This window comes from Gopherus evgoodei, chromosome 2 (genome assembly GCF_007399415.2).
Source record: "Gopherus evgoodei ecotype Sinaloan lineage chromosome 2, rGopEvg1_v1.p, whole genome shotgun sequence".
Classification (NCBI taxonomy): domain Eukaryota; kingdom Metazoa; phylum Chordata; order Testudines; family Testudinidae; genus Gopherus; species Gopherus evgoodei.
The window spans coordinates 129182575-129197122 of NC_044323.1; the positions used below are offsets into that span (position 1 = coordinate 129182575).

Below are 14548 nucleotides of genomic sequence, written 5' to 3' on the forward strand. Positions count from 1 at the left end.
CTCCCGCTCCCTTTGTGTGACCTCACAATTGGATACTAAGCGTGTTTCCTAGTAACCACGGAACGCAGAAACATCGGCAACAGCGGGACTCGCGGGGCTTCCCTGCTCTGTGCCCCAGGCGGGTCGGGCTCCGGCCGTGGGATGTCGTGCACCCCGAAGGGGACGGAACCAGACGGGCAGCGGGAGGAGGAATCAGCTGCGCAGACAAAAGGGAAACACCAGCTACCGCTCTCCGCCCTGTCCGCCTTCAGCTACATCCCCAGCGGCCGCAGGGACCCCCAGGAGCACAGCTACTTCCACCAGGAGTTCAAGGTTGGGGGAGGAGAACGGGGCAGGGCGCGGAAAGGCCAGCAGGGAGCGGGGCTGGGGGAGAGGCAATGAAAAGAGGAGGAATAAGAAAGGAGCGGACATAGGAGTGAAAGCGAAGAGGCTGCAGGGGGCAGCAGAAACATCACAGTAAGTAAATAGGTGTGTGTACATTTCACCTGGAGAGCAAACTTCATTCTTGACTTTCCCTCCCCACTCTTAAATTTGCAGAGCCTGGACCCCTGAGCGGTCAGCACTTTTCATTCCTCCTAGGTAAAGCAATTAATATCAACAAGGATGTTCAGCACCTGGAAAATCTTGTTTACTCCTTAGGGTATAATTTACAGCCTAGAAAAAATAATAATTGGTTACACGGGGATTTACTGAGCCCTGGAGAAATTAATAAAGGGCATGTATAATAAGTTCAGCTTTTTGGCAGTCTTTTATGCAGTCTAATTCAATGTGGGACCATGTAGTTGCATCTAATAAGATTGGGGTGGGTTGGTCTTAGTCACCATAGACATGATGGCAACACAACCATCTTAAATTTGATGCCAATATTTTAAAGGCACACAAATCAACCGCACGAGAATGTCACAGGTTTGCCTTATGCTGGAAAGTCCACTTTAGCACTTATATAGCACTTTTCTTTTTCAAAATTCTTTATAACGTGTAATCAATTTTTACAACACTGCTGGAGGACAAAAGGTATTACCCATATTTTCTAGATGGGAAAAGTGATACAGAAAGGAGTTGGAGTGAATTTCAACAAAACATACTGAATTGACAAACAGAATGTTGTCCTCTGGTTAAACTTCTAAACATACTTCAGATAGTGATTTTATTGAAAAAATCTCAGTACTATTGATATTTGGCACAGATTAGCTGCCCAATTTCTGCTGAGAAGTCTATGCTGTCAGAGATTGCAGTCTAAGAAATAGTTTCCATATTGGTTCAGAAGTGGAAAGTAGTTCAACATCAGTAAGGCCCTGATTCTACAAACATTCATGCACATGGTTAACTTTACTACTATGGGCTAGATTCACAAAGGGATGTAGGCCCAGATTTAGGCACCACTAGTATTCACAAAACACCCCACTCAGCTACTGCTGAACCCTATAGGTACCTAAACTCAGTCAGTTTAGAGGTGGGAGATTCCTGTTAAAATCTCTTTTCCCCATCAGGCAGTTGGGAACTTGAACTGAGGGTTTCCCATATCCCAGGTGAGTCCTCTAACCACTGGACTGGAAGTTATGGAGGCCCCCCTCCCCAATCATAGAATATCAGGAGATCATCTAGTCCAACCCCCTGCTCAAAGCAGGACCAATCCCCAGACAGATTTTTGCCCCAGATCCCTAAATGGCCCCCTCAGGGATTGAGCTCACAACCCTGGGTTTAGCAGGCCAATGCTCAAACCACTGAGCTACCCCTCCCCCCAAGCTTCTCGCAAGAGGCATCTGACTCCAGGAGAGAGTTCATAGCTGAGAATCCTAAGCAGAGATGGGTGCCTCCCTCCATCCCAAAATTAGATCGATCCAGCTACATGGTTCAGCGGTATGAATTTTTCACACCCCTGAGTGATGTAGTTAAGACAACCTAAGTCCTCATGTAGATGGCTAGGTCAATGGAAGAATTCATGTCAGCCTAGTTACCAACTCTCATGGATTAGCTAAAGCAAACAGGAGAATACCTCCCATAACTGTCGTGTCTCCACTGAAACATATAATGGCCCTGCTGCAGCTAAGCCTCTGTAGTTTCTTAAGTCTAGACATAGCCTAAGGCACTGAACTGCCTTAGAGCGGTAGGATTTAGCACATGCCTTTCTCCTTGGCGTCTCCCATTGGCTAGTTTAGGCAGGGAGCCATCTGGCATGCTGGCTTTTCGTGAATCCATTCTTAGGTACCTGTCTCCCTCCATTTGTTGTATAGGAAGACTGAGCGCTTAACTCAGGCTTTGTGAAGCTCAATGATTTTGTAGGTGCCTAAGAGTCTGAAGATGAGGTGGCCAAATCTATTACCCAGCAAAGGGATTTAGGGCTTTTTTGTTAAATCTCCCTCTTAGCAGGAATTAAAATACTGCATAAAGCTGCTGAGTAAATACTGCTAACTCATTAGGACCAGTGAGGCTTAACTTTCAGAAAGAAGAAGCAGAGCTGTCAAGGTGCTGTAGGAAGATCTAGGAGCAGCCAAGACTAAGGAGAAATCTTAGGCTGAGATTTTTAATCTATTATTACTGGAGTCACCAACAAAGACAAAAACCTAGGTAGGAGGCAAGTTTGACTGTGAGGATTTTATATGAAGTAGGATAAAAGTACTACCTGCTCACAGCTAAATAACAGGATACAGAACCTTTCACTTCTGTTTCTGGTTCACATTCAGCATAGATCAGTAGTACTGCAATGGTCTGAGTGTGGCTTAATCATCTGTGCGAAACGAATTGCTCATTTCAGTCCAAAACGTTAAAATTCACTTGGCAAATACATTTGACAAAGATTACCACAGCCAATCCACTTGCCGCATTGGTTGGATGGTTTTGTTAAAATAATCACCATAGACATTGCTCATTTTCATCTGCAGGTTTCAGAGTTACACAGGCAAGGTACTGTAGAGCCAGAGCCTAATGATTATTGTGAATGAGAATAGTTAATGCTGTGCTTAAAAGATTAAAGAAAGAAAGGGAGAACAACAACATTAAGCCGAGGTGAGGCTGCAGCTCCAAATATGGCTTACACAGGTACAGAGCTGATAAAGTTTCATTGTAAATTCTATATCAAATTCACATTGACCAGCTGCCATATGGCAGAGCTTTGTTTAGAATATGAAGTCAGTTTTACAAACCAGGTAATCTGGGAGTGTTAGAAGATGCCACTCGGATAATATAAAAATAAAATAAAAACTAAAAGTGTTAACAGCTATTTCATAAATTCTCAGCTGGGGTAGCACCATGTGAATAAGAATGAGAAATGACCTGGAAAAAAAGCATACATGTGACCCATGGATCTGTATAACTAAGGAATTATTAGACCATGAGTAAAAAAGGCATGACAAATTAGAGGTTTGGATTGGATGACTAGGGGGAATAAACTGACTGACTGTTGGGATAAGCTTATTGACTATTTCAACAGAGAATGTTAAAAACAAATGCAGTTCAGCGACTGAGGTAGACAGAAGCATGGGCTAGTGGCCTGAGAACATGACTGGAAGACAGGAAGTCCTTAATTTTAATTCCATTTTTGACAATGACTCCCTTTCTGGTTTGGGGCAAATTCATGTAAACAGTGCGTGTTTCATTTCCCCATCCATGAGTTACCCCATGCCTATTTGATAGGCATGCTGTGATCTTTAATGTTTGCAAAGTGATTTACAAGTGCTTGATTTTATTAAGCCAGATCATAGGAAATGCTCACCTGAGATACGGATTGCTTGTCCATTTTACATGATTCATTCATTCTGACTAGGTTATTAAAAATACAGGCCTAGTATTCTAGCATTTAGCAACCGATGGAAATGACTACCATTAATACCAGTAAAGTATCTGGAGACAAAATAACCAGACGACATTGCACAATTAAGTGGGATAATTCTGGCAGAATTGCTCAAAACAGATTATCTAGGACAGAATTACAGTTAAACATGATAGGCTGTCTGTTTACCTTCAAGTCCAAGAAAGGCTGAATTTTCTTCATTGATATAGTTAGTCAGTGAATAATGCAGTAGTTCTTTTTAACCAGCATGAGGTAGATCTTTACTTGGCTTCTAAATAAAATATGGAAAGCCAAGGAAAAGCTATAGTGAAGTACAATAATGGAGAGGACAAATCAGCACCTAGAATTCTGCAAGTCTCATCGCCTCTGAGAAGTGAAAGGGAGAATGGATTAAAACAAAAAAAAGACAGCCCCTCATCCTGAACACCAACTAGTGTATTTCCCTTATTGAGTAACCCTATTATTATAGGAGTGCACCATAGTTAAGGCAGTGCCAAAAGTTTCCTTTCAATGAGACCATTATAACCATCTAGTACTGTTCTGACTTTAATATTTTCATAGATAAATAGTTATAAAATAGAAAAAAAGATATAAAAATCAGAACATGCTTCAATTTTCTAAAGTACCATGAGACCTGGCAGAATTTTGTTTAATAGATAATACATTTTTTTTATTTTTAATCTATTTAAATTTTCACAGTTGCACAAAATTATGGGCTTTAAGCATTTTTTATATTTATTGATGTAAATGTTCACACTTGTGGGAAACTGGAGGGGAGGATATCAGATAATTATTTAGTGACTGACATTGATATTCAAAAAGTTAAAGCTTTATAGCCATTAAAACCACAAATTGTCAACATCACACATGAAAATATACAAAGTAATTATCCTTAAGTCAAACTGTAAAGTTCTCAAGCAGCACTTTTCTTACTTTGCCAATCTTTAATTTTCAATTATTATTGATGGAATTTATTTGGTCAGCTTGTATGTACAGAGTGAAATCGATGTTTACTGACATTTACCTATAAAAATCTAATCCTTCCAAGCCTAATTACAACTACATCATTGATGAGCCAAAAATGAAGATTGAAGTTTTTAAAGTTTCACTTTTTCAGATCTTTAGATCATGTGTCACAAGAGCAGGGTGATAGGTTGAGATCTTCTCCAGTCTAAGTGCTGAGCCTTTGATGATTTTCATAAGTAATTATTAATATATTGCAAAAGATCTTTTCCTCTCCTCTCTCAAATATTTGTTTCTGAAACGTACATGGTTCAGTATTTGTAAACCATAATAAATCTCTAGTGCCTGTAGCTAATCGTGCATTACTTATAGCACTTTGGGACTTCAAGGACTCAAGGCTTCATTTCTGGTATATAGAAAACCGGTGCTGCAATCAGTGGGAGTCTTCGGTACACCAGGAAATGCAAGACTGGGATTCATTGGAGACACTAATTAAATAGAGTTCTGAGATTTTCATATGAAAAGATGTTTTAAGTACAATCATTTTTATGTTTCTTGGAGGGGTGGCAAGTGTGTTTATGCATATTATTGGAACCAGAGATTACTCATGCAGTATGTTTCTGAGATCCACAAAAATATGCATTAATTTGAAGGCTACTTCCAATATCTGTTTCTTTCAAAATGAACTTCAAAGCTGCCTTTCTGTCTTCATTTTCTTCAATCAAAATCCCTCTTTAATCAAATGTATACATTTGCTGAAGGAAAATAGTTCAATAAGGAAACCAATTTAAGCTTCCATGTGGTTACTATAAATTACAAAGGGGGAAATGGTGATATGAAACACTCAGACAAATCCTCTGGCAATGTCTTTACATATCATGTAGAAGTTGTTTTAGTTTCACATTTTCACAAACAAGCCAAATGCACAAGAGAATTGTAACAATTTTTAAGACTATTTCAAAAGGATGCCCCAAATGTTGCTAACAACTGATGTTCTTCACAGCATGTAGTGCTACACATGCACCAGTTAGTAGTTCTACCACATTATTTTCTAAGTCACAGTGTTAAACACCACTGTAAGTTAATCATATTTTTGTCTTTATCCCAAGACAGGGATTGTTTCCACATATGACTCCATTTTTAAGAGGCCAATGAGTTACAATGAAAAACTCCACCGATGTGACAGAGAACATGCAAATAGTCGAGGTCTTAACATTAATGATGAGGTAAGGTTTATATGCAGACATTAAAGTGGCTTCATTCATATTGACAACACTGGAGTTAGGTGTGTAGTGTGGAGAGACAGATGTGACAGAGACCCCTTGACAATGGGGCCCACTGTTCTTTGCAGAGCAGACTTATCGCAGACCTGACAAACTCACTACACCAAATGTGTCTTGCAGGATATTTATCTATAAAGAGTAACTTAGGCTATCAACAGAAAGCTTGTAACCTGTCCAGCTTCATATTACAAGTGCTGTGTGGTTTAAAGGAGCAGTGGTTTAATATGAAACCAGTGGTGGAATAATTTTTATAGTGGAGATGCTGAAATCCATTGAACAAAACTTTAAGTCCTGTATCTGATGGAAACCACTTCAAACCAGGAGGTGCTGCTGCACTCCCAGTACCCCTAATTCCAGCATCCCTGGTGAAACTGGTAAATTGGGATACACTGCATCTTAGGGTACAGAGAATCTGGAATTTCTGTGAGTAGCCAGTACCCCAGGGGCTGGATATCACAGGTGAACAATTCAAAGTGACTCAGGGGTTTGGGTGCACCTATTGTTAACCTGCAAGGCAAAGATTTGGCTGGCATAGCCTAGAGGAGAGTGCTTGAATGTCTGAAATGCTGATGGTGCTAGGGAGCTAACACCCAGTTACCAGAAGCAAGACTCCCTCACACCAGAGGCAGGAGATAACAAGTTGACTGTCTTGGGTACCCTAATAGCTGTCATAATAGGCACCTTAGCCTGTGATACACAAAGCCAGCACAATAGGCAGGGAGCCACCTACGTGAGCCAATGGGAGACACCAACCAGAGAGGGGACATGCTAAGCCCTGCCCCTCTCTGACTAGGTGCCTAAGTCCAGGCTACACAGGGGTGCCTTGCTCTGCTAGTAATCTATGAACAGTGGACAGATAGGCGCTTGGCTCCCTAAATTTTTTGTGGGGCCTGAAACAACACAGCTGGGCAACAGGAGGCACTCATAACCTCTAGCCTAGCAAACAGGGTGCTCACTGGGATGTGGGAAACCTCCACTTCAAATCCCACCTCCACTTGAGGAGTAGGGATGTAAACATGGATCTTCTACCTCTCAGGTGAGTGCTCTAACACCTGGGACAGGGTTTCCTCACTGTCTCCTGTTGAAGTTGTTCCACTTTAATTAAACAACAGAATACTTAAATATGTATTGGGCCAAAGAATGTTAGAATGACTATAGCCTAGTAGATAGAGCACTCACCTGAGATGTAGTCACTCACTGTTCCACTTCTTCTCTGCTCAGGATGGGGCAGGAGTGGAGGGAAGAGAAAACTTGAACTAGGTCTTCCACATCCTGTCTGAGAACCCTAGGCTAAAGATTATAAGGGAGGTCCGTCTCCCCTCCCACTCCCCAGTTTTGTTTGGGGCTCCATATGTGATTTAGGCAGCCGAACGCCTACCCTTCCTAGTTTATGACTCACACTGGCTTTTAGGAGGGCGAGAGGTGTTCGGACACCTATCTCAAGGAAGTAGTACACATGCTCAGGCAGGAGAAAAGCACTGAGGCATCTAGAGTGAGATTGCAGGATACATGCCCAGAGGCAATAGTTTAGGTTGAATAAGTTTAGGCGCTGAATGAGTTTAGGCACCTACAGCATTAGGCAACAGCCAAGCAGGAGTTTTGTTGATCAGTGGTGTCTGTAAATGGGACTTATGCTCCCAAAGTATCCTAAGCCAGGTTCCGGGAAAGAGTAAAGCCATGCCCCTTAGACTGGGTAGACAGTGTGGATGTTGCAGTTCAGACAGCAGCACAGGCTAGTCACCCAAGTATAGACCCAAGGGGTCAGCCAGGCTTTTACGGGGGTGGCTATCCCATGTTGCTGCCGCTGCCACAATGTCCACTGCTAGTTTTAGTGCACTAGCTCCAGCAACGCTAGCATGTTTCCAGCTGCCTGAGGGGGGATGCACACTCCCAACTGCTGTATAGACATACCCAAAGACACACACACCCTATTTTCCTGAGTTAGCAGTCTCCTCTCTGTATATTTTCTGTATTCTCAGGGCTCAGTAGAGTTTGGGGAGTAGAACTAGGCTGAAAATGTTCTCTGTAGATTTCCCCCCTTAAGGCCCTGTGGATGTCCAAGTGAAGAGATCCTTGTAGGAGTTAATACTGCCCGGGCGGAGGGGTGCCCAGACACCAGCATGGGAGGGAAAATGCTCAGTTAGGAAGTTCCAAGATCAGTGAGAATTGCCCTGTGAATCTTGGGATTCTGAGTGGGTCATGGAACACTCCCAGTGTCTCTTCTGTATCTGAGCAGCTTCCTCCTAAACTCAATAGCAAAGTGCTTAGTAGACTTCATGGAGGAGCTGGCTAATCTCCCTTTTGGGGATCAAAACTCTGGTTTGCGGGGTGTTTAATTTCCTTTTATTTGGTAGAGTTTAGGGGTACAAGTGAAGTGTCACTGTTGGAAATGTTATGTTGGCAAAGCATTTTTGAAGAGTAAGGTTCGGCAGCGTTTCCTACAGATGGTCAGGCTCCCGCTTTGCCTGATCTCCTCTGGAAGTTCACTCCGTAGTTGGATCAACTCAGCAGAGAATGCTTGACCCTGACCTTTGTGATCTGTATTGTCCCAGCAGAGCACAACTCCCCCAGTGGTCTACAGACCAAAGTTGTCTTTAATGTAGATTGTAGGCTTGATCCAAATTTATCAAGTATTTGTAGTGCTTAGAAGCTGTCACCTTAACCCTGCTGTAGGTGCCATCTTTATGTATCACCCTTTAGCTCTTAATACATTAGCACCTATAACCCCAGCCAGGATTAGGGGCGGACTGAGCTAGACGCTGTACAAACATACACGTTCTCACACAGTTGATGTTCCATCCACACTTTAGCTGCTGGAAGGAAGAAAATTTTCTCTCTCTTCTGCCTCCAGAGCCTCCTGGTTGCTGTGACTCAGGAGGGTAATAATGATGCACTAATCTACATTTACAGCCAGTTCACATTTACAAGGTCAGCATCATAACCATAAAATTGTTTTTTTTTAAATGAGACCTTTAATTGCACAGAAATCAGTGGCTTAGTCCTCTACAATCGCCAGGGAAAGCTTCCTGCTTACCACAGGTGAGTCAGTGAGCCGATATTTTCAAGCTCAAGTTTCATTAACTCTTTTTTTGCAGTAAGTTATGTGGGTAGAATACATGAAGGTGTAATGAGGTAGCAGAGCATGAAAACTAGTTGGGAGCATTACAAGCATCACAGCCACACGTACATTGTACAGGTCATCCCAAATGCATGCTAATAAAACCTCTCTACTGACCTCCAAAAGCATACTAAATTCATTTATTACGTAGTCTGCAACTACTGACATGGATATCACCTCCACATGGTTAGGGTATGGCTATATATATGGGTATGTACATGTAATCAGGATATAGTCATTCAGAGCTTATCTCCATATCTTGCTGTCTCAGTGATGCATTCATGTTTTATCTCTATTAAAGTTCAGTCAGGAATTTTGGACAATACACTAATGATCCAAATCCCACTGTAATTGTCTTTCTGCTAAACAAATGCATCTTGCTCTAACACATATTACACAGTTCTGTCTAGGCAGAAGGCCCACTTGTCACCAGCTGCTATACCAGATTTAGCAATCTATATTTGTCACAGCAGTGGATCCTCTACTGTTTTGCATGTGTGTTTATATATTAAGGAATATAAAATGTAAATAATGTTCTTACAGGAACTGGCAAGACCCAGTGCTGTTTTGTCCTCTTCAGAATATGGGAGACACATAAACCAGCCCGTAGAGCAGTCGATCAGAGATTATGCAAGGATTAACTGTGTGCAGGCTGAGTTCTACAGGAAAAATGGAGTCACCTGCTTGTTGGAAAAACCTTCTCAAAGTCTCGAACCGTCCTAAAGCTCCTGTCCCCACCAACCATCGACATGCACATAGTATAACACAGTTTTCACAGCAATAAGAAAATGAAGATTGTTTTGCCTTTTCTTGTAATACTTTCCTTTAGCTGGTCAGTGTGACTTGGATAACCACACACACACACACACACACACACACACACACAAAGCCATAACAGCTGTCAGTTTCCCTATGTTAGTGTAAATGTACCTTGACATTTCATTAAAATTTTGCAAATAATTTCTCTACCAATTTTCAATGATGGCAATGTATTACAACAGAATAGAGCAAGTTTATTCTTCAAAGCATTTACAAACATCAACTTACAATCCACACAACCATTTCTATTAGATTCATAAGTATTATTATCCCAATGGAAAAACTGAGGCGGAAAGAGGTTAAGGCCAAGATTTTCCAAAACAAGTGCCTAAATCTGTAACCAGAAAAAAATATATAAAATATTTTCAGATCAACCTGAAAACAAAATTTGTTGAGATTTTTGGCAAACTGGAAATTAAAAAAATAAATAAGTCATTTGGGGGATCAAACTAAACCTTTCACTCAATTCAAAATGAAGTGTTTTGTTTTGGTTTCAAGTATTTAACTTTGTACAATAATATTGAAGGAAAATTTTATATGAAAAGTTATTTCAAATCAAAGACACCAAACTGACATGTTTTGACTTGGAGTACCTTTCCTAGATTTAAAGAAGAGCTCCGTATAGCTCAAAAACTTCTCTCTCTCACCAACAGAAGTTGAACAAATAAAATACATTACCTCACCCACCTTGTCTCTCTGATTTATTTAGATTTTTTTGGACCAGAACACATCTCATAAAATGTTTCCATCGATCCTCTGAGTGGGCAAGTCCTTACAGACCTACTACGCTCTTTCAGTCATGTAAGGATTTCCAGACCCAGGAACTGAGAAGAAACTCCCTTTGTGAAGTCTCATTTATTAATTTTCTTCACACAGTACAAAACCCCTCTTCATAGGCCCTTCAAATCTAACCCTTAATCTAAACTCTCGGGCTAATCCCAGCAAGCATCCTCTCCTGAGGTCAGGATTTCCCAGTTCTTCTCTCAGCTGTAGCCTTCAGCCAGCTTTTCCCCTAGTAAGCTAGAAGAGTTTAACTCTACCCTGCTGGTCTCAGGAAACTGCTCTCTAGGATCACCTCCCTCCAACTGCGCTCTGGTAACCTTTTACCAGGCCTAGGTGCTTGTTGCTCAATTAGCTGCCTAGGTAGGCTGGCTGGCAGTTAATTGCTTACAGGTCAGCAGAGATGAGCTTGTTCTCCTTAAAAAGCCCTTCACTTGACGTGAATGGGAGCGGCTTTTAAAAATTGGGACATAGGAGCTTAAGTAGGAGTTTAGGTTTCTAACTTTAAGATGTTGCAAAATGGGTACCTAATGTGAGAGTGCAATTCCTGAAGGTGCTTAGGTGCCACTGCAATCCACAAAACTCTCTCAGCTACCACCTAACCCTGTAGGTGTCTAACCTCACTTGGTGCCTAAGTTTTTGCCTCTGGACATGCCTACTGCAGCCCGGGCACTTATCTCCTGCCTGAGCCCAAGAACAGCTCACAAAGTAGGGGAAGATAGGCAATCAGCTGCCTAATTCACCTGCTGGGGGCCATTGAGCTTGCCTACTGGATCAGGCCCCTCAGACAAGTTCACACAAAACAGCTTGTGAAGTGGTAGCAGGAAAAGGATCTCTCTTATAATCTTTAGCATAGTGGATAGGGTACTAACCCAAGATGTAGGAGACCTTTGGTTCAAGTCCCAAAAAAAGGGGAAAAGAGATTACAACAGGGCTCTGGCATCTGTCAGATGAGTACACTAAACTGCGGGATATTCTAATATAGGTCTCCCATACTGAAGTTGTCCCACTTTTAAACAAACTGAATAATTAAATTGACTCAAAAAATATTCAAAGCTAACTAGAGAAAAATGGTGCTGTGCTGCTCTTAAAGGTAAAGATAATACCTGGTGTTCTGACAAGAAAAATCCTGTTTGGTTCAGTACCCAAAGCAGCAGAAAATTATAAACATGAAGAGGACTCTAACTTGCACTAAATACTGTAGTTTGTTAGAAAGGGCTGACATGTCTCCTTAGGACACATTTGGGTTTGGACATTTTGGGTATTCATCTGAAAAAGTTCTCTCTAAAAGCACATTTAATTGATAGTAAACATCTCTCCTTTTCAGAGCAAAGTACTGAAATGTCTGCTTAAATGGTTGTGTAAATTTTATAACATAAGAGCAGCCAAACTGGGTCAGACCAAAGGTGCATCTAGCCCAGTATCCTGTCTTCTGACAGTGGCCAGTGCCAGGTGCTCCCGAGGGAATGAATAGAACAGGTAATCATCAAGTGATCCATTTCCTGTTGCCCATTCTCAGTTTCTGGCAAACAGAGGCTAGGAACACCATCCCTGCCCAGCCTGGCTAACAGCCATGGAAGGACTGATCCTTCATGAATTTATCTAGTTTTTTTTTTTTTAAACCCTGTTATAGTCTTGACCTTCACAACATCATCTGGGAAGGAGTTCCACAGGCTGACTGTGTATTGTGTCAAGAAATAATTCCTTTTGATTTAAACCTGCTGCCTATTATGTTTCATGTTTTTATTGAACACAGAATACAATATTTTCATTATCAGTTTCAAATGACAACCATGAGTTGTTGTATGCAGTGTAGTTGTAGCTATGTAGGTCCAATGATATTAGAGAGACAAGGTGGATGAGGGAATATATTTTATTGGACCAACTTCTGTTAGTGAGAGAGCCAAGCTTTCCAAGCCAGACAGAGCTCTTCTTCAGGTCTGGGAAAGGTACTCAGAGCATCACAACTAAACCAAAAAAAGAGAACAGATTGTTTAGCATAAGTAGATAGTACATATTCTAAAGGATCATTTGAGGTAGAGTGGCCTGTTAACACCTCTGCAGTCACAGGACAAAAAGATAGGATTAGCAGGTTACAGATTGTTGTAATAAACCATTGTGACAAAGTTCCTCCTCTACCTTGGTAGGTTCTGCACTTACTAGCAGATTTGCTCGCCTCACAGATTCACCCTGTGGGGTTGGGAAACAGCCCAGAGACTTTCCCTTCTGGTAGGAGCCACAGTCCAGGTCCATTCCTCCTGTGTTTGATCAGGAGTTGGGAGGTTTGGGGGGAGCCCAGGGCCCTATGGACTGCAGCTGTCTAGAGCACCTCCTGGTACAGTTGCGTGACAGCTACAACTCCCTGGGCTACTTCCCCTGGCCTCCTCCCAACACCTTCTTTGTCATCACCACTGGACCTTCCTCCTGATGTCTGATAACACTTGTACTTCTCAGTCCTCCAGCAGGACACCTACTCACTCTCAGCTTCTTACACACCTCTTGTTCCCAGTTCCTTGTACTTTCTCTCCTCTGACTCCCACTGGTCTGGCTGGAGTGAGCCCTTTTATAGCATCGGAGGGGCCTTAATTAGAGTCAGGTGCTTAACAGCCTCACCTGACTCTTAGCAGGTTAATTGGAGTCAGGTGTTCTCATTAGCCTGGAGCAGCCCCTGCTCTGCTCACTCAGGGAACAGACACCTGCTTCTCCAGTGGCTAGTAGTGTATTTCCCTTCTTCTACTCAGCTGCACAGGGAAGGAGGGAGAAGGCTGTTGCTGCTCTTGCTGGGAATTGGGCCCTTGCTACTGCTGTGGTTGCTACTCCAGCTGCTCCCCTGGCTTGGCTAGACACCACCACCCACCCCTTTTCTCTGCTACCTGCTTGCTGGCTGGCTAGTGAACTCCCCCCCCCCACTCGATTGCTGCTGTTATTCCAACTATAGCCCCTTGGGTGGGGGAGAGGGGTTGCTGGCCTGCTCCCCAGAGGAGGGGAGTGCGGGACCCCAGCTCTAGCCCTTGTTGCAGAGGACACCTCCACCACCATCTGAGCAGGGTCCCTTCCTGCCTGGCCACCAAACTGCCACCTGGAGCTGCTGGAGCCCCGAGGAGGGGAAGAAGTGGATTGCCTGCTGCTGAGGGAACACACAGGGGCTCTGAAGACCACCGTGGAGGGGGTACTTAAGGACTGAGTAGTTTTTGAACTGTGCTCTTGTGGTGGAGTTTGGATTGTGTTTGTGGGGATACTGGGGGTGTGGCCTGGAGCCTGCCCTCTGGTCCATCTGGGTCCCCCTTTGTCGTCCCCCCCCCACTGCTGCCTCTTCCACTGCCCCCACTGGCTGTTTCCATTTGCCTAAAGCTCCTGCCTCTGGGACTGTGCTGCTTGTTTAGCCTGCCATGCCTGTTTCCACCATTTGGGCCTGCAGCAGCAGCCAGCTGAACCTTGACTTTAAGTGCAAGCGCTCACGGGCGCACCCCACCCTTGAACTGACCCCCTTCCCCTTTGCTATAGGTCCCCTAGCTTTACCCCTTGTTGCCTACCTTGTTTACCCCTGCAGCCTTTGCCCAGCCCCAGCCCCAGCTTCAGTTAATTTGTCTGCCCTGCCCATTTCCCTCTGCAGCCTTGATTGTCCCACCCCAGCCCTGAAGCCAGCCCCTTATTTCCTCTGCCTCAGTTCCAGCCTGGCTGTTTCACCTACCCTCGTGGTCCCCCAGCCCTGATTAGCTTCTTCCCTTGTGTGCCTATGCCCACTCCTGTGCGCTTGTATCCCATCCCTGTTTGAGTTTACCCCTGTTCACTGCA

General features: G+C 43.2%; 1 protein-coding gene across 2 annotated transcripts; it reads left to right on the forward strand.

Annotated features, from left to right (window-relative positions):
- The first annotated feature begins 68 nt into the window (after positions 1–68).
- On the forward strand, positions 69–10305 carry C2H5orf49 (chromosome 2 C5orf49 homolog). 2 transcript variants are annotated; one of them, XM_030551682.1, is made up of 4 exons: positions 69–312; positions 5863–5979; positions 8888–8964; positions 9698–9779. In XM_030551682.1, the coding sequence occupies exons 1-4, from the start codon at positions 142–144 to the stop codon at positions 9750–9752; spliced, it is 420 nt and encodes a 139-aa protein (XP_030407542.1). In that variant the 5' UTR covers positions 69–141; the 3' UTR covers positions 9753–9779. The 2 variants fall into 2 exon arrangements, with proteins under 2 accessions (XP_030407542.1, XP_030407541.1); XM_030551681.1 differs by lacking the exon at positions 8888–8964 and having other exon boundaries at positions 70–312; positions 9698–10305.
- The last annotated feature ends 4243 nt before the right edge of the window (positions 10306–14548 follow it).

Coding starts and splice junctions, on each gene's coding strand:
- C2H5orf49 (XM_030551681.1), top strand. CDS start 142: ATGTCGTGCACCCCGAAGGGGACGGAACCAGACGGGCAGCGGGAGGAG. Junction 313..5,862: donor ACTTCCACCAGGAGTTCAAG/GTTGGGGGAGGA, acceptor CTTTATCCCAAG/ACAGGGATTGTTTCCACATA. Junction 5,980..9,697: donor GTCTTAACATTAATGATGAG/GTAAGGTTTATA, acceptor ATGTTCTTACAG/GAACTGGCAAGACCCAGTGC.